The sequence below is a fragment of the Bos indicus genome, chromosome 6 (genome assembly GCF_029378745.1).
Source record: "Bos indicus isolate NIAB-ARS_2022 breed Sahiwal x Tharparkar chromosome 6, NIAB-ARS_B.indTharparkar_mat_pri_1.0, whole genome shotgun sequence".
In the NCBI taxonomy this organism is placed as follows: Eukaryota; Metazoa; Chordata; class Mammalia; order Artiodactyla; family Bovidae; genus Bos; species Bos indicus.
Window position 1 is genome coordinate 114,661,006 of NC_091765.1, and position 19,114 is coordinate 114,680,119.

The 19,114-nt window shown below is 49.2% G+C and overlaps 1 protein-coding gene across 3 annotated transcripts in view; it reads right to left on the reverse strand.

Annotated features, from left to right (window-relative positions):
- AFAP1 (actin filament associated protein 1) overlaps positions 1-19,114 on the reverse strand; it is a 149,507-nt gene that overhangs the window by 42,310 nt on the left and 88,083 nt on the right. For all 3 annotated transcript variants that reach the window (XM_019963268.2, XM_019963267.2, XM_070791870.1), the window contains exons 7-9: positions 8,446-8,541; positions 6,977-7,058; positions 507-656 (exon numbers count right to left, since the gene is read on the reverse strand). In XM_019963268.2, the coding sequence (XP_019818827.2) occupies positions 507-656; positions 6,977-7,058; positions 8,446-8,541 (328 nt within the window). The remainder of the gene's footprint in view (positions 1-506; positions 657-6,976; positions 7,059-8,445; positions 8,542-19,114) is intronic.

Consider the following 19,114-nt stretch of genomic DNA (forward strand, 5'->3'; position numbering starts at 1 on the left):
AAGGGCTGCCCAGAGACCCCTTACTGGACCAAGACCGGTGAGGGGAGCGGGGGTCAGCCAGCCCGACTGAGTCTGAGGCGCAGAGCGTTCCTTGACAGCTGAGCTGCAGGACTTCAGGCTAAGTGGGGAGCTGCTGGGGATTGTGTAAACGTGCTTACACACCTGACACACCTCTGCTGGCCAACCGGACACATACACATTTCCCTCTAAAGCTGCTTAAAAGGAATTTGGGAGAGCCTCGTGGGATCAAACAGAGACTGTTTTTCACCTTGAGAGAACCTCAGAAGTCATCTCAAACCCTTGCAAGGGCATCATTAATAAGCAGTGTAAAAAAAAATGAATTAAAAAAAAACAGCAGTGAAAGTGTAATCCGTTCCCTCAGCTTAACCCATCACAATCCCAACCAATGAGACTCAGACGAACGCAATACAGAGGTCGCCCGCAGAGGGTCTCCGTGCTCAGGGAAGGGGCAGATCTCGTAATACAGCCCCCCGCCCCCGTCTCACCACATGTCGGCACGTCTTCCTCTGCCGAGGAGGTCTGCTCGTCCGTCGACGGCTTTTTCTTTCCCAAACCGATGATCTTGGTGATTTTTTTCCCAGTGACTTTAGACACAGTTCCCTTGGCCTCTGATTTGGAACTTTTTTTCCTCTTAACTGTGAAGAAAAAAGATAATGACAAAAAGGCATGTTTCAATGGTAGACTTTAATGGGGAAAAAAAAAAACATCACAATAAAGCATGCATTGTGGCCAACTTTCTTTCCCCAAATTTTCACTCATCGAGTACCTGCTTTGTGTCTGTGATTCTAGAGTCTAGAGAACACAGCACAAACAGGAGCTCCCAGGAAGCTCGTATTCTAGAAGGGGCTGAGCACGCACACATGAGCTCACACACACGTGCACACATCCACACGCACCCCTGGGGGAGGCTTCACGATGGCAAGGCCTCTGTAGACCTGAGGCAGGGTCACGCAGCAGAGGGGCCGAGCAGTCAGGAGCTAAGCACAAGGAGCGTCTGTGCAGAAACCCTGGGCAGAGCCGTCCAGGCAGGAAGAGCATCAGCTCTCGTAGAGCCTGTGACGCTGGAAGGGACAGAAGGCAGGCTGGATGCCCGCATCCTGGGCGGCACAGGGCGCGGCCCGGCAGGTGGAGGGGGCGGTCCTCGGGGAGCCTCGGCCAGCCCTCGCCGACCTGTCGGGCTCGCATCCCAGCCCCAGCCCCGTGGGTTCCGTCTGGCCGGCAGGGCTCAGTTGTACACATAAAACTCATGACTGTTTTGCACAAAGATGACCTCTGGCTTCCCCTGGAAAACTGGAAGATCTAGCCACTCTGAACCCACAATTTGGTAAGTGATGGCGGGTGGGGGCAGGGCCTGAGACCCAGCAGCCATGCGTGAGGACCGACGTGCCTGGCTGACCACAGCCCCAGGCCCCCTGGCAGACTGAGCGCCGGCCGCCGGCTGCTCTTCCATGCCTGACCCGTGCCGGCCATCTGCTCTCTCCAGCCCCTGCGGGCTTGGTCCACAACCTCTGACAGAATCACAGGGTGGGGACCAGGTGCAGACCGGGGTGGACAAAGAGGATCCTCCAGGACCGACAGCACCTCTGGGAAGTGAGCCGTCACCGGGGGCTATTCCGTGTCTGACCCTGGAGCCGAGGGCCTCGCAGGACACCGAGCCTCCAGGCGGGTCAGGTACAGCCTCGCTCAGTGTGGATGAGCTGGGAGGGCCCAGAGGTCCCCAGGGCATCAAGGCCAGACGCCATCACTGAGTCCCAAGACCCCTCCCAACAGCCCCTTCCCAGGCCTCTCCAGGAGGACCCCTCATCTCACTATCTGTAACCCAGAGGGCGGCACAGACCCTTTGAAAAGGCAACGCAAGTCAAGCATTCCTTCAGCGCCCCTCTGCCCACAGAGACGGAGCACACACAACCACACGGGATCCGCAGAGAAAGAGGACTCGGATGTGAGACCATAAGCCGTCGGCCTGATTACGACGCCTGCCCTCTGAAAGTGGAGGCACTCGCTACTTCCTTCCCCCACGCCGGCCGCTCAGTGGGGCCGAGGGCCCCCTTCTAGGTTCCACCCTGCCCCCCACCCCACGTGCGGAACGGCTAGGCCCAGCCTCCTCGGGGCTCCGTGTCCCTTTTCCCCTCTCCCGCCCTGACTCAGGGAGGTCCCTGAGGTCAGTCCCTGTGCTTGAACCCTGATTTCTTCTCCAGGAAGAAGGGACAGTTAACAGCGTCTGAGGCCAGGAGGAGTTACAATGTAGTTGAGTAAGAAGCCACACTACAGCGTGAACGGCAGATGGACGATGGCGGCGTCTCCCACGTCTCACACATGGGAAGCCCTAAGCCCCGTACAGCTGTGTTTGGACACAGGCCCCTCAGGAAGCACTGACGGTTAGGTGAGGTCTAAGGGTGGGGCCCTGGTCCGACAGGATTGGCATCCCTGTGGGATGCGGGGCAAGGCCGCTTGAGGACCCAGTGAGGGGATGGCCATCTGCAAGCCAGCAAGGGGGCCATGACTGGCAGCCAACACCGGCAGCCACGACGGCACCTGGATCCTGGGCTTCCGGCCTCCAGGACTGTGAGAAACGCATCTCTGTCGTTTAAGCCACAGGGCCTTGTGGCATCTCATTACGGCAGGCAGCCTGGGCTAAGACAAGCACATCTGTGCTATCTCACACGGACCAGGTCATGTTAGAAACACAGAACACGGGGTGGTCACTCTGACCCCTTCTTACGCTCTCCCACCACACGCAACCCCCTGTAAAATAAAGCACCAGGAACCTGCTTCCATCTCCCGATCTGAAGGCACAGCCCCTCCACAGCTGCCGTCAGACATGGAATCCCTGGTTGGAATGCCCAAACCACTGATTTCAGTTCTTCCAAACCAAAGTGAAAGCAGCAGTGGGTGACCCTTCTATGTGGTTTCTCAAGAGCGTCGAGACAATCTCTGACCAGAGTCTCATTCAAGCTAAGCTTTGAGAAGGTCCTCTCAACGAGGGCGCTCTGTGCTCAGAAGGCGCCTTCTGCAAAGCTCAGGAGCGTAAATCAGTCATTCCCTGCTAGGTGATGCGTGAGAAAGCTGAATTGTCAGACTGACTTGCAATCTGATGAGGATTTGCTACTGTTGGGAAAGCTCTTGCTGGACTCGACTACAAAAAAAGACGTTAGCAAGGACCTTTAATTCTCTGAAAGCCCATGGATTGATTTTTTTGTTTGTTTTTGTTTTTTGCAAAAGCAGAAGGGAGGCCATCCTTGGAAGAAAAAGCCAAAGCTGTAGGAACGGGAGAATATGTTGATAGAACAAGAATATGTGGATGGTATTCACATAGTAGAGTTAAAAAGAAAAACCTAACGACTCAGAACTCTCCACTCAGACCTTGTGGAGGAGAGACAGTCCAGACAGCGGCACTGTGAAGCTGGGGAGGGGCGCGGGGAGGGGTGGTGACGCAGCGTTTTACAGCCGTAAGTGTCACAAGCCCGGGCGGGTCTCTGGTCCCTGTACCAGTGAGAGTCTAGGCGTCTGACATTTGGTCAGGCGGGAGGAATGGGGACACGGGGCCAATGCCATCAGACTATTCACCTGCTTTACCACTGATGCCACCTGGGGGCTTGCCAGGTGGTGCTAGTGGTAAAGAACCCACCTCCCAGTGCAGGAGACTTAAGAGATGTGGGTTCGATCCCTGGGTTGGGAAGATCCCCTAAGGAGGGCATGGCAATCCACTCCAGTATTCCTGCCTGGAGAATTCCATGGACAGAAGAGCCTGGTGGGCTACAGTCCATGGAGTCACAGAGAGTTGGACATGACTGAAGCGACTTAGCACTTGCTAAGTCCACCAACAGACTCGTTAGCCCGTGATTAAATGGTAAACACGTGCAGGGCTAGTTAGGGACAACCGTCGCTCCCACACAGATCAGCCCCAGGGACTCAATTCTCTTTTCTCACATCAGCTGCAGTATCAGTAGCAACTCTACTAATTTACCCAAAATCACACTGCACTGGTTCATTACATGCCGGGGCCTGACACCTGGAAAGAAGAAGCCAGAGTTTAGAGTCAATCCCTATGGCTCTTGTCACAGAGTCTGGCTTGTGTCCGTGTTCAGCTGAGAGTCTAACATTCCGGGGAAGCTGCAGGAGTTCGGGATTTCCTCCACACAGCCAGCAGAGAAATCTGTCTGAGCTGATACATGGCTGGGATCAAAGGGGCTTTATTGGAATTTCTCAAGTGCAAATTGGCCAAGAGTGTGCAGCAAGGATAAAAGCTTGGGGAGCAGGTCAGGATGTACTTAAGCTATTAGCTTCCTTCAGCGGTTATCCACTGGGGGTCTGACTATATGCAAAGTTCCATGCCAGGCAGAAGTGTCTGAACCAAGGTCACCTTGACAGAGCAGAGAAGGCTGGTCCTGTTAAAAGGAAACGAGACCGTCAGATGCAGACACAGGCACTGATCTGTATGTCCAGACATACAATACCATTCTGCAGAACCTAATTTCAGGCAGGGACACTAGGGGAGGAAATGGCAAGCAAGGAAAGAGACCAGCCACAGCAGTGCCCACTGAGCCTCGGCGTCTGAACAGGAACCCTGAGATTGCACGCTGTCCAATTTCAGGGCAGAACTTAAAGACAGCTTTCCTGGCTCTGATGACACATAATGTGCCCTGTGAAGACAGAGATGATACCTTCCACCGAACAACTTCCGACGCAAAGAACTAAAATTACACACAGAAACAACAGAGTTAGAAAATCTCATGGGCTGAGGCAGAGATCATGACCCTTTGGGGTAAACCGTGACGTATCAAAACAGCCCAGACGATCTGGGCTCCAAGACTCTTAATGGGGGGGACTGCTCTTCCGTTTGCGGCGACTTCCTTTCTGAGCCAGGAGACGTCTGTGCCCCAGTCCCCTGCCCCGGTGACAGAGTGTGGTGAGCCGGGCGGGCAGAGCCGCTCACCTGGGGAGCAGAGACAGGGCTGGCTGTGCACAGGGAAGACCCCCCCCACCACAAGCCCAGCTCTTCCTCTCAGCCCACACAGTGCGAAGGAGACCAGAAGTCAACCCGCAGACTGGGGTGAGACGTGTGCAAAGGATGTCTGAGAGAGGATTTGTGTTCAGAATAGATAAAGAAGTCTCAGAAGTCAGTATGAACCAAAAATCTAATAAGAATACAGATAAAGGTTTTAATAGATGTTTCCCTAAGGATGATGACTCTTCAGAGTCCCTTGGACAGCAAGGAGATCAAACCAGTTAGTCCTAAAGGAAATCAACCCTGAATATTCACTGGAAGGACTGATGTCGAAGACGAAGAGGCGAAGAGCTGGCTTACAGGAAAAGACCCTGATGCTGGGAAAGAGTGAGGGCAGGAGGAGAAGGGGGCGACAGAGGATGAGATGGCTGGACGATAGCACTGACTCAATGGACATGAGTTTGAGCAAGCTCCAGGAGATAGTGATGGACAGGGAAGCCTGACGTGCTGCAGTCCATGGGGTTGCAAAGAGTGGGACACGACTGAGTGACTGAGCAACAACAGCTAAAGACAATACACAGTTGGCAAAAAAATATTAAAAAATGTTCAACATTGTTGGTCACAGGAAAATGCATTCTAAAGGCACAATTACACAGCACTTATTAAAATGGCCAAAGTAAAAAGAACAAAACAAAGATGGCAACAGAAGGCTGGTGAGAAGGCATGAGTGCCAGCGGCTGCAGAGCCCCACCCGAGTCATCAGCCTAGAGAAGTGAAGACCTTACATGCTCACACAAAAGCCTGCCCTGGACGTCTGCAACAGCCTCACTCATAAACCACTCACACCCAGAAACCACTCTGCTATTCTCCAGTCGGGGGTGCATACCTAACTGGCCCATCTACACTGGAATCCTCTCAGCCTAGAAAAAGAACGGACGACTGACTCAGCTCGTGGATCCGCCCAAATCGCAATACCCGGAGTGAGAAGCCAGACCCAGAAGGCTGCACCCCATACGATTCCGCTTCCCAGACAGCAAACAGGTCAGTGGTTGCCAGGGAACATCTTGGGGGTGACAGCGGTGTTCTGCGTCTTGATTGCGATGCAGGTTACATGTATGTGTCTGTCATATGCCAAAAAGGCTGAATATGACAATGTGTAACTTACACCTTTATAAAGTTGACTTTAGGGAAAAAGTAAAAATCAGTATTTGTACCCCCATTCCCACAGCAGCATTACTGACAATAGCCCAAAGGTGGAAGCCACCCAAATGTCCATCGGTGAATGAATGGAGAAGGAGACGTGATCCACCCACACAAGGGAATTCTGTCCAACCTTAACAAGGAAGGGAGTCCTGCGCCTGCCGCAACGGGGATGAGCCCTGAAGACGCCATGCCACGCGAAATTACCAGCCACAAAAGGACAAACGCTAGACTATTCCACTTACATGAGGTTCCCCCGCTCCCCAACCACGTCTCCCAGCGAGATGCTGGCACCCCGCCCCTGATGCACATCTGTCCCAGGGATAAATCAGGTGAGGAAGTAGCCTGCTGTGGGTCATGCAGTAAAACGGGAGGCCCAGGGAGCCCTGGCTGCCCAGTGGTTAGAACGCAGGTGCTTTCACTGCCAGGGGCCGGGTTCAGTCTCGGTTCAGATGGGAACTGAGAGCCCATAAGCCAGGCGGCACAGCGCCCACCCCCAACCCCAGAAAAAGAGACACAATACAATAAATTCACGCAGGGAACATACCCAGACAAAAAGAGAATGCCTAGACCAAGGCTTGGTGGCATTAAAATGAAGACCTGGAGAGACAGTGCTAACCAAAGGGAGCCCTCTGGATTTCTGTCTGTGTAATGCGGGACGATGACACTTGCATCACTAAATTACTGAGGACATTTTCTACATAATAAGGATTTACAGACCTGGTCGTCATGTTTTCATGTTTCTGTTTTGGAGTTGGGTTTTTTTTTTTTTTTGGTTTATATATTTTTGGCATGAGCAGAACTCACCTTGTTCTTTTCCATTACACATAGCAATTCCATTTTCTGCAACACCCTCACCATCTGAACTTGGTCTCTCTGAAGACAGTTTCTGTGAGGATAAAAAGATTAAGTTACCTTACCATGGCCACACTGACCAAGTGATGTATCGTGGATCAGCCAAATGTTATCTCAAAAATGAAAGAAAATGTGGGCCACGTTCCAATAATCTGGAGATGGTTAGGGCTCAGCTATAACATAAGACGATCTGGTTGGTTTGCCACAAAAGCTTTAAAAACATCAAAAGAACAAAGGAAAAACTCCCTGAGCTTACACTAACACATGCTACATCACTTTTTCCGGCAAATAATTTTGAAAAAATATTAGGAGTACATAAACTATTTCCCTCACCAAGACACACCATCCTAACCTGGCTCCATAATCATCTGAGCCAGTTGCTCACAATGAGTCTCTCATTTGCGTGTAGAATTTTATTTTATATTTAAATTATATTTTATAATACATATAAAATATATGTATATACACACACACAGACTCTTTGGTTCTGTTTCTCTAGAGAGCCCTGGCTACAAGAGTAGACAGAAAGGAACTGTCCATGGGTGGGGCAGGGGTCAACAGGGAGGGCTCAGGACGCTCCTGGGAGACAGGCCACCAACAGGACCCCACGGGGCAGGAAGCTGGGGCTCGCCACGGAAATGGGGTCTCTGCACATACGGGCAAACTGTGGCCATCAGGTGACCACCATACCAGCGCTTCAGCTTTCGCATCAGTCCTTCCAACGAATATTCAGGGTTGATTTCCTTTAGGACTGACTGGCGTGGTCTCCTTGCTGTCCAAGGGACCCTGAAGGGTCATCATCCTTAGGGAAACATCTATTAAAACCTTTATCTGTATTCTTATTGGATTTTTGGTTCATACTGATTTCTGAGACTTCTTTATCTGTTCTGAACGCAAGTCCTCTCTCAGATGTCTTTTGCACATGTCTTACCCCAGTCTGTGGGTTGACTTCTGGTCTCCTTCGCACTGTGTGGGCTGAGAGGAAGAGCTGGGATTGTGGGTGGTGGGGATGTTGTCAGAACACCATCAGGGAAAGACAGCAGGCGTATCGGGTTGTAACCTGTCTGTGGGGAATAAGCCTCTGGGAAGGGACACTCGGGAAGCACCTGCCGTATTCCAGAAGAACACAGAGCTGCCCGCTGATCGCACGCTGCTGTGTTACAGGCAGTGGCCTGTGACACCTTCACACTCCTTTCCTGCATCTACAGCTGGAGAGGATGAAGACCACGTGGTCAGTGGAGCAGCTGACCTACGCTTCCTACCCGGCAGGCAGAGGCACAGCAGGGGTGCATTGTTTGTTTTTTTTTTTTCTTTTTGTTTTTCAACTAGAAATGCTTAAATTCTCAGAGGTGCTGTTAAGACTTTCAGGAAGCCCTAAATCAGCCACAAGGTTAATTCCTGGAAAGCAGCACGCCCCTTACCTTCTCCAGCTCCACCTTGTGCACCGGCGAGCTCGGCGGGGGAGGGCACTCCAGCTCGGCGGGCCCGCTGCAGCCGCTGTAGATCTCTCTGACCACCTGTGGCAAGTGCAGAATGGCAGAGATGCTCACACGAGGGTCGAAGCGGAGGCGAGAGGAGCGGCGGGAAAACCCGAGGGTCGGAGCCATCTGGAGTTAAGTCTCAGGAGGCCAGGCATAAATTTGTTCATTCTCTCACTCATTCATTCTGTCCATGGAGATTCTCCAGGCAAGAATACTGGAAGGGGTTGCCATTTCCTTCTCCTTTGGATCTTTCCCACCCGTGGATTGAACCCAGGTCTCCTGCATTGGCAGGCAGATTCTTTATCGACTGAGTCACCAGGGAAGCCCCACGCATTCACTTATCATTTGCCAAATGTCTAGACCATCCTGAAAACAACAGAGGTTCTGGGATACAGAAGGGAATGATGTACAGGAGAGTCCTGCCCTCATGGGGCTTCCACTCCAGTAAAAGTTAGATATCACAGCAAACTATGAGTATCGCCCAAGAAGTGAAGGTGATGTAAGACAGTCACCAATGCTACAAAGAATAGAAAAGGGTCTTTAACAGGAAGGGGCGGCTGAGTCAGATCAAGGGAGGCCTTCCTAGGATGACATGTGAGATGCAAGCTGAGCTAAAAGGCCAGAGGACGTGGCCACGGGAAGAACCGGTAGAAAAGGCTCCAGGCAGCGGGAACGAGGTGCAAAGTGTAGATGTGAAGAGTTTACGGAAAACCCAGAGTGCCGTGTGGGGAGATGGGCCAGGAGAGGCCAGCGGGACCCCGGGAGCCATTGCTGAGGCTGGTGCTCACGGCTCTAGAGGGGGCACATCTGGGGTGGGGCGGGGGAGATAGAGCAGGGCAGAGATTCGGGGAAGACACACGGTCAGTACACAGGATGGAGCCAAAGGAGGGGAGTGGCTACAAGAGTCCAGCTGCAGTGGACACGAAGCCGGAAGCCAACCAGGACAGCATACTTTCCAGGAGCAGGGAGCAGGAGGAAGGAAGGAAGGAAGCTGAGCAGGACGGCCAGCAAAAGCTGCCTGGAGGAGGAGTGTCTGTAAGAGAGGCGGAGAGACTGCGGGCGGGCATGGCTAGAGGGGACCCCTGAGGAGGGGCTCTGCAGAGCCAGGGGGCGGCTGGGGTCTGGAGAAGCAGGGACGATAAGCACTAAGAGTCTGAGAAGGCGCCTGCGGACCCATCTGCGAGGCAAGCACAGCAGGAGTGGCCAAGTCGCACCCTCTCTGACCTCAGGGTCCTCACTAGCAAACGAAGGTCTGTCAACATGACCTGTCTTGTATTTGCAGTTGAATTAAGAGCCAATGTGACCCTGTATGCAAAATGCCTCAGGCAGCACCTGCGTGTGTACCAACACAGGGAAGACACGGTGGCTGCGGTCACCGCCGACGTCCTCACTGCCACACCCGCCATCCTCACTGCCACACCCCTACTGTTCACGCTGAGCGCTCCGGAAGGGCTCCCAGCTCAGACCCTCAGGTGTGAGGACCACCGTGTGGCACCTACTGCTGACCACAGCCACCCCGCAGCCACCCCTGTCCCGTCCGTCCTCCCTAAGCTCCTGCAAGGTGCTCTGATCACCGAGGACACACAAGAAACCAGACAGACAAGCTCCTGGCCTGGTGCAACGTGCACGCCTGTGAATGAGGAGCTAGCAGGCAGAGCTTTCAAAATGTCTACTATTCTTTTTGGAACTAAGACGCAACCTGAGTTCAACCCAAGTGCCTTCTGAGCAAAAAAAAAGAAAAACAGCAATGCCAGACTCCCAGCTATCTGTATAGGAACTCTGCAACAGGGTCCCAGCAGACACATTCAGATTCCCTCGACTTGCTCTGGGGTTGGGACTGGAGCCAGCAGCTGAGGGGAGGCTGAGACAGCGTCTCCAGCCATCCCGCCGCTCAGCTGCTTTACGAAAAAGCAATGGGGGTGAAATCCGCACCCGAGACTAAAACAGGAAAAAAGAAAGAGAAGAACCCAGAGAGCTCGCCGCTGTTGTTTCCTCGCGAAGTCTCACGTCTGAAAACCGGCACAGGCGCACCAGGCAGGGGACTTGCCCCTCCTGAACGTCTCCGGCGGAAGGCTCCCTCAGTTTGGCTGTTTCGTGCTGCTTCTGCTATCTTTGCGCTGAGTCTTTAGTCCCCCACCTCCTTGCTTATCACGCCTTCAGCTGACAAGGAACAAGCTCTCTTGATCTAAGGGTGAGACTTTTTCTTTCCTCTGGAGAAAGACGACCTGTCTTGTCCTTATGGTTGGATTAAGAGAAAATGTGACCCTGGGTGCTCAGCCAGCGCCTGCACGCGTATTCACCCACACTAAGACGTGACCGCGCTCACCAACGCCAGCATCGCTGCGGCAACGGAAAACTCCTGGGCTCCTGTCCGACAGGAGCTAGGGCTGAATCCCAGCCCAGCCCCACCCCCAGTGGGCTCCAGACGCAGAGCAGAGCCTCCTGTGAGCCTTACCCCCCACCTAGAATGTGGGCAAAGCGACGGCCACCACACAGCTCAGCGACACAGCCGGCGTGCGCTCTTCCTCCATCCGAGTGGTACAGACGTGAACGCGTGTCCATTTGTACACACACCCTGAGGGTCTTGAGGGACTCAGTTCACACTAAAAGGCTAAACTCCACAAAGCATAACCTGTAGAAATCTATCCCTGGCAAAAGGTTTTATGCAAAACACAACTGTCTTTTTTTCTTTCTTTTTCTTCCAAAGGTGGAGGATCAACACAGCTCCAGTTAGACCTCAGGGGTCTCCCAGGGAGGTGTGCTCCCCTCTTGGCTGAACAGGACTCACCCTTCCAGGGCGGCCTGGTTCCCACGTGACCAGGAAGCCTGTTCAGACCCTCCTGCATGGGACGCGGTGCAGCTGTCCCTCCATGGGCACAGGCGGCCCGTGCTACACTCAGGGCCCGTTCACGGGCATCGTGAACCCGCTGGTCTGCTTCCTCTATTAAAGCTGGGCTCATTTTCAAAGAAGGGGCTCCACCTCACTCAGGTTCGCTTTCCCAATGCCTCGTGTGTAACAGCAACTAAAAAAAAGAGTTTGTTGAGAGGGAAAAAAAAGAGAAGGGAATGAAGAGATAAACCGGACTTGAAGTTCTCTATGAGAAAAAAAAGGTGTGAATGAAAAACAGAAGGCAAGAGACTAGACCATCACAGGAGGTAAGTAAAGCCTCATGACAGTTTTCCCGGTCCTCCATGCAGATTCCTAAAATCCTCAGGCAGCTGGGAAGTCTTTTTAAAAACAAAAAAGAGACAGAGAGAGCGCGCATCAACTAGAAGCCACGCCTGCATCGCCAACACCGCAGCCTCACTGACTCCCTCCCACTCTCTCCTCGTCCCTGGCCGTCCCCTCCGCTCACCCCTGTCCCATTACCAGGCCCTGTTTCTCCATCAAACAGAGGTCTGAGGAGCCGAGGGGTCTCTGGACCCCTGCAGCCAGGGGCAGTTGCTGAGCCATCGAAGGTAACTCACGGGAGCCTCGCCTGATGAAGCCAGCCCAGAATCTGCGCGCTCACAACACCGCACAGACCAACCGCACCTCTTCTCCTGCCTTCAGTTCCCCTTCCTGAACGTGAACTGTCCCCGCGGAGGGAGCAGATGGAGGCAGCTGTGGTAGGCCAGAGGGGTCCCGGCACCTGGGGCTGCGTGGGATTACCTGTGGCCTCTCAGCATCGCGAAAGTATTTAACAATAGGAATTATTCATGACTACCCTCCCAGGCACAGAGGAAGACACTGCGGAAAAGATCCACGGGCAGAAGCCGGTCTTTGTTTCCACAGATTTCATCAAACCATTGGATTCTTTCAGGTTATAGCTTCATGGAACTTTCTGCTCTGATTGCTATGTACTGCCATGCTGCCCTCGCAGTTAATTCAGAAGTTCTAAATAAAGGGTTTATTGACCTATTTTTTTTAATAGCTGCAAAGGAGGTTTTTATATTAATATACTTCTTCGGAAACAGCCACGTTTAGAGAGAAGTTCAATAAGTATTTAAGGGAACTGGATCCAAATTCAGTGTTACAAATCCTTCAAAAAAAGAAAAACAAATTGTTATATGTTCTGTGGTATTTTTGTTTGCTTTTAACTTGAACCCTCATCTTCAGAAACACAATCTCTGCACATTTTTGTAGGAAACCTGACCACTCCATTTCTGGGAATATTGGCTCTTGTATTCTGACTGACCCCTACAAGATGGCTCATGTTTTCAACATCTGTACACACACACACACACACACAAATTTAACTTTGGCAAGAGTTGTTGGTAATGGAAGTTGCAGACCGAAAGGAGAGAAACAGATTTGGCAGCTACCCTTGAAGAAGTTTCTGTCAAGTCATGTCCTGGCCAAACGCAGGCCCGGCTTCTCATTCCTGACAGAGGGGTGTGCAGGCCCGGCTTCTCATTCCTGACAGAGGGGTGTGCAGGCCCGGCTTCTCATTCCTGACAGAAGGGTGTGCAGGCCCGGCTTCTCATTCCTGGCAGAGGGGTGTGCAGGCCCGGCTTCTCATTCCTGGCAGAGGGGTGTGTGTGATGTACTAAAAAGACATTTCACTGCTGCACTGAAGCCATCTTTCAAAATACTAAAGGCCTGGGATGAAAGGTTTAGGGCACGATGGGAGAATAGGAGTTTATATTAATAAGGGAAATTGACATTTGTTTTATAAAGTAATTCAAGTAAGAGAGTTCTTAGAGCTTTCCACGCAAGGAATCCTAAGAGGTGATGCCAATAAATCATATATTTAAACTGTTTAATATAATTCTAAGGGGGCATTTATATACCTTTTCCATGCTAGCTTTTTGATCATTCTGATCAGCATTACTTCCACTTGACAGATAAATGGGAAAATTGCATGACCGAAAATATCATAATGAGTTAAAGGCATTCTTAGAACACACTCCAGATTTCCAGGCTTTCCACTCACTCTTCTGTCGTTCTAACCGGCTGTCATCAAGATTAACACGCACTGTTCCTTGTACGACAGTTCTTTTAAGGAAAAAACATCTGGTTCAAGCACAGAGATGTGGCCTTGACAAGGTGATATTAAAAACTAGGATGACGGCACTGAGTTTTTTACACATAAAAACATGATTTCAAAGTTTTTAATCATTTAGAAAAACAGAGAACCATGCTGGAACCCACATGATAGCGGATTTCAAGGCTCTCTCTACAGATGCAACAAGCAAGACGCCGTGGCACCAACCTGTGGACACACAAACAGACTAAGGAGACAGCACACGGAGCCCAATAAGGGCTCGCACACGCACGAGCAGTGCGTCCCCAGTCTCGGAAGCTGGTGTCTCAGTGGTTTAAGACAACTGACTATACATATGTAAGAAGGTGGATCTTGACTCCCACATCTCATCCTGTACATGAGAACCAAAACGTAGGAATCAGAGACCTAAACAGACAGAGCCAGAAAACTTCTGGAAGAAAACACAGGTTCTATCGCGACGACTTGGGATAGGCTAAAATTTCGGGGGCAGGATGCAAAAGGCACTGACTATTACCAGTGAAAAAAGGATTTACCCGGTGGCTCAGTGGTAAAGAATCACCTGCCAACGCAGGAGACACAAGAGATGCAGGTTTGATTCCTGGGTAGGGAAGGTCCCCTGCAGAAGGACATGGCAACCCACCCCAGGATTCTTGCCTGGGAACTCCCATGGACAGAGGAGTCTGGCACGATACTGTTGGACAAAGAGTCGGACGTGACTTAGCAAATAAACAAGAAGCAACAACAGAAGTAAAGACGTGATATGGCGGATTTCAGATTTAACAAGTTCTATTCATCAAAAAGGTACCATTAGGGAAGATTGTTAATCTACAGATTAATCAGAGAGCAATTCTTTAAGCAAGAAACAACTGAAAGAGCGACATTTCAGGTTTTAACTCCCAGTAAAAGACTAATAGAGTTTTGCCAAGAAAATGCACTGGTCATAACAAACACCCTCTTCCAACAACACAAGAGAAGACTCTATACATGGACATCACCAGATGGTCAACATCGAAATCAGATTGATTATATTCTTTGCAGCCAAAGATGGAGAAGCTCTATACACTCAGCAAAAACAAGACCAGGAGCTGACTGTGGCTCAGATCATGAACTCCTTATTGCCAAATTCAGACTGAAATTGAAGAAAGTAGGGAAAACCACTAGACCATTCAGGTATGACCTAAATCAAGTCCCTTATGATTATACAGTGGAAGTGAGAAATAGATATAAGGGCCTAGATCTGATAGATAGAGTGCCTGATGAACTATGGAATGAGGTTTGTGACACTGTACAGGAGATAGGGATCAAGACCATCCCCATGGACAAGAAATGCAAGAAAGCAAAATGGCTGTCTGGGGAGGCCTTACAAATAGCTGTGAAAAGAAGAGAAATGAAAAGCAAAGGAGAAAAGGAAAGATATAAGCATCTGAATGCAGAGTTCCAAAGAATAGCAAGGAGACTTAAGAAAGCCTTCCTCAGCAAACAATGCAAAGAAATAGAGGACAACAACAGAATGGGAAAGACTAGAGATCTCTTCAAGAAAATAAGAGATACCAAGGAGACACTTCATGCAAAGATGGGCTCGATAAAGGACAGAAATGGTATGGACCTAACAGAAGCAGAAGATATTAAGAAGAGGTGGAAAGAATACACAGAAGAACTGTACAAAAAAGATCTTCATGACCCAGATAATCACGATGGTGTGATCACTGACCTAGAGCCAGACATCCTGGAATGTGAAGTCAAGTGGGCCTTAGAAAGCATCACTATGAACAAAGCTAGTGGAGGTGATGGAACTCCAGTTGAGCTATTCCAAATCCTGAAAGATGATGTTGTGAAACTGCTGCACTCAATATGCCAGCAAATTTGGAAAACTCAGCAGTGGCCACAGGACTGGAAAAGGTCCGTTTTCATTCCAATCCCAAAGAAAGGCAATGCCAAAGAATGCTCAAACTACTGCACAATTGCATTCATCTCACACGCTAGTAAAGTAATGCTCAAAATTCTCCAAGCCAGGCTTCAGCAATATGTGAACAATGAACTTCCTGATGTTCAAGCTGGTTTTAGAAAAGGCAGAGGAACCAGAGATCAAACTGCCAACATCCGCTGGATCATGGAAAAAGCAAGAGAGTTCCAGAAAAACATCTATTTCTGCTGTATTGACTATGCCAAAGCCTTTGACTGTGTGGATCACAATAAACTGTGGAAAATTCTGAAAGAGATGGGAATACCAGACCACCTGATCTGCCTCTTGAGAAACCTGTATGCAGGTCAGGAAGCAACAGTTAGAACTGGACATGGAACAACACACTGGTTCCAAATAGGAAAAGGAGTATGTCAAGGCTGTATATTGTCACCCTGCTTATTTAACTTATATGTAGAGTACATCATGAGAAACGCTGGAGTGGAAGAAACACAAGCTGGAATCAAGATTGCTGGGAGAAATATCAATAACCTCAGATATGCAGATGACACCACCCTAATGGCAGAAAGTGAAGAGGAACTAAAAAGCCTCTTGATGAAAGTGAAAGTGGAGAGTGAAAAAGTTGGCTTAAAGCTCAACATTCAGAAAACGAAGATCATGGCATCCGGTCCCATCACTTCATAGGAAATAGATGGGGAAACAGTGGAAACAGTGTCAGACTTTATTTTTTTGGGGCTCCAAAATCACTGCAGATGGTGACTGCAGCCATGAAATTAAAAGATGCTTACTCCTTGGAAGGAAAGTTATGACCAACCTAGATAGCATATTCAAAAGCAGAGACATTACTTTGCCAACAAAGGTCCGTCTAGTCAAGGCTATGGTTTTTCCTGTGGTCATGTATGGATGTGAGAGTTGGACTGTGAAGAAGGCTGAGCATCAAAGAATTGATGCTTTTGAACTGTGGTGTTGGAGAAGACTCTTGAGAGTCCCTTGAACTGTAAGGAGATCCAACCAGTCCATTCTGAAGGAGATCAGCCCTGGGATTTCTTTGGAAGGAATGATGCTAAAGCTGAAACTCCAGTACTTTGGCCACCTCATGTGAAGAGTTGACTCATTGGAAAAGACTCTGATGCTGGGAGGGATTGGGGGCAGGAGGAGAAGGGGACGACAGAGGATGAGATGGCTGGATGGCATCACTGACTCGATGGACGTGAGTCTGGTTGAACTCCGGGAGTTGGTGATGGACAGGGAGGCCTGGCGTGCTGCGATTCATGGGGTCACAAAGAGTCGGACACAACTGAGCGACTGAACTGAACTGAACTGAGATACAGCCATTTAAATTCTGCATGTAACAAAGAACACAGCCTCAAAAATATTAAGCAAAAACTGAAGGAAATAATAAAGACAAATAGATAAATTCATAATCAAACTGGTAGATATTCCCACATCTCTCCCTTGGAGTAACTCATAAAAAATAAATTAGTAAGGATGTAGGAGATCTTCACATGACAATTCATGACTGATCAAATAACCATCTACAGAAGAGTACACCCAGCAAATGTATAATACATGCCCCTTACAAGCAGACAAAGAATGCATACCGAAACTGACCACATGCTGAGCAGTAAGTCAAGTCTACAAAATGTCTACTTTGTGAAACCATATAAAGTTCTGGGACTAGTGTGGAATTAAACTAGAAATTTAAAACAATCAGATAAATTTTTTAAAAAATCACTCAATACTTGGAAGCTCAGCTATATATTCCCAAATAAACCATTACTAAAAAGGGGACTCACAAGAGAAATTAGAAAATATTTTAAATTAAATGATAAAAAACACAAAAAAATCAGAATAAAGGATGTAGCTAAAATTGTGCTTAGACGGAAATGCATAGCTTTAAATAAATAAATAAATATATATATATATATATATGAAGGAGAACAATTAATTATCTAAGTATACAATTCAAGAAACTTGGATAATTGTAGAAAATTAAGCCAAAACAAAGTGAAAGAAGAGAACTTAATAAAATAGACAGCAATAGTACCATAGAGAAACATCAACAGTGGAAAAATTGGGGGTTTTTCTGAAAGAACTAATAAAATGGATAAACTTCTGGCAAGACTGATGAATAAAAACACAGCACAGGGTCTCCTGACCTCTGTTGCCACAAAAAAGGCACACAAGCCATCACTCTCAGTTTGACAAAGCAGTGTGGATAATGTTTCCTAAAAAAAATTGTAGCATTTTTTTAATTCATTAAAGCATTAAGGATACAAAGAAGCCTAAGTGAGATAAGTTCTCAAAAGTGAAGAGTCCTTCTTAAGAAGGAAGTGACCCCAGCTGCCTCACAAAATGGCAGAACAGCAGGAGGAGGGGACCTACCACAGGGAGGTGGAGGAGAAACCAGAAAATTTCTAGCAGCCACATGACTGAGTGAAGTGAAAGTCGCTCAGTCGTGTCTGACTCTTTGTGACTCCATGGCCTATACAGTCCATGGGATTCAGAGTACTGGAGTGGGTTGCCATGCCTTCCTCCAGGGGATCTTCCCAACCCAGGGATCGAAGCCAGGTCTCCTGCACCGCAGGCGGATTCTTTACCAGCTGAGCCGCCAGGGAAGGGCCAGCAGCCACATGAAGGCTGGCATAACCGTTTAAAACTCAAGGTGATGCAGTGACGGAACAAGTCTATACCCACCTCCACCTCCTTCCCTTGCTTCTGTACTGAGTGCGTAAGAACAGCCCAGAAGGCTAGAGCCAAAGAAGCTGAGTTCAGGGATGTCCCCCAAGACACACGGGACTTTGGCCAAGTGCAAGGCAGCTGCTTCACAGCAGCAGTGAAGACGATCCCCTCCTCCAGAGAGACCTGGGCTCTCCCAGAGTGCAAGGCAGCCAACCTGCAAAAGCTAGAGACACACCAGGACAGAAAGATTCCTCCCAAGGCATGGGAGGCCAGAGGCCCAACTGCAGAACGGAGAGGAGACCCCAGCAAACCAAAGAGCTAGCCTTCGTCAAGCCAAAAAGGAAAACAGAGTGGTCCAGAACACTGCCCTGTGTTTGTAGCACACAGAGGGCTCCAGACTCCCACGACAGCTCAGAACCTGAGGCACGCTGATGGAAAATTCCAGAACCAGCCCTGAAAACATGTGACAACAGTAGCAACGTGAGTCAAAGTTAAGCTGCAGCCCAGTCCAGATCTGCCGCCACTGCAGGTGGGACTGAGGCAGCCCACCTACAAGCAGCTAACAGGAGAAGGGACACACCCTTTTCTGGAGGAAATAGTATTTGCTTACGTCTCTGCTGTTCTTTTACACAAAGCACATGAAATAGGATGTAAACTCAAGAGATAAATTCAATACGAGTAGTCCTAGAGATGAATCAAACATTAAAATTACAAGAGACTTTAAAATAACTATGATAGGAAGTCAAAAGAGATCATGAAAAAGGTATACAACATGTGTGAAGAGATAGGGAATTTCAGAAGAGAGATGAAAACTATTTTTTTTTTTAAAGAAAAATGCTAGAAATGAAAAATGGGACGTTACAAAAGAATAATTCATGAGATGGGCTTAAAAGCACACTAGACACAGAGGAGGAAAGGACCGGTAAACTCGAGGAGAGGTAAAGCTAAATACCCACCCAAAAGTACACGGGAGAATGAAGAGAATAGAACAGAGTATCCAAAAATCCCTGGGCTATTC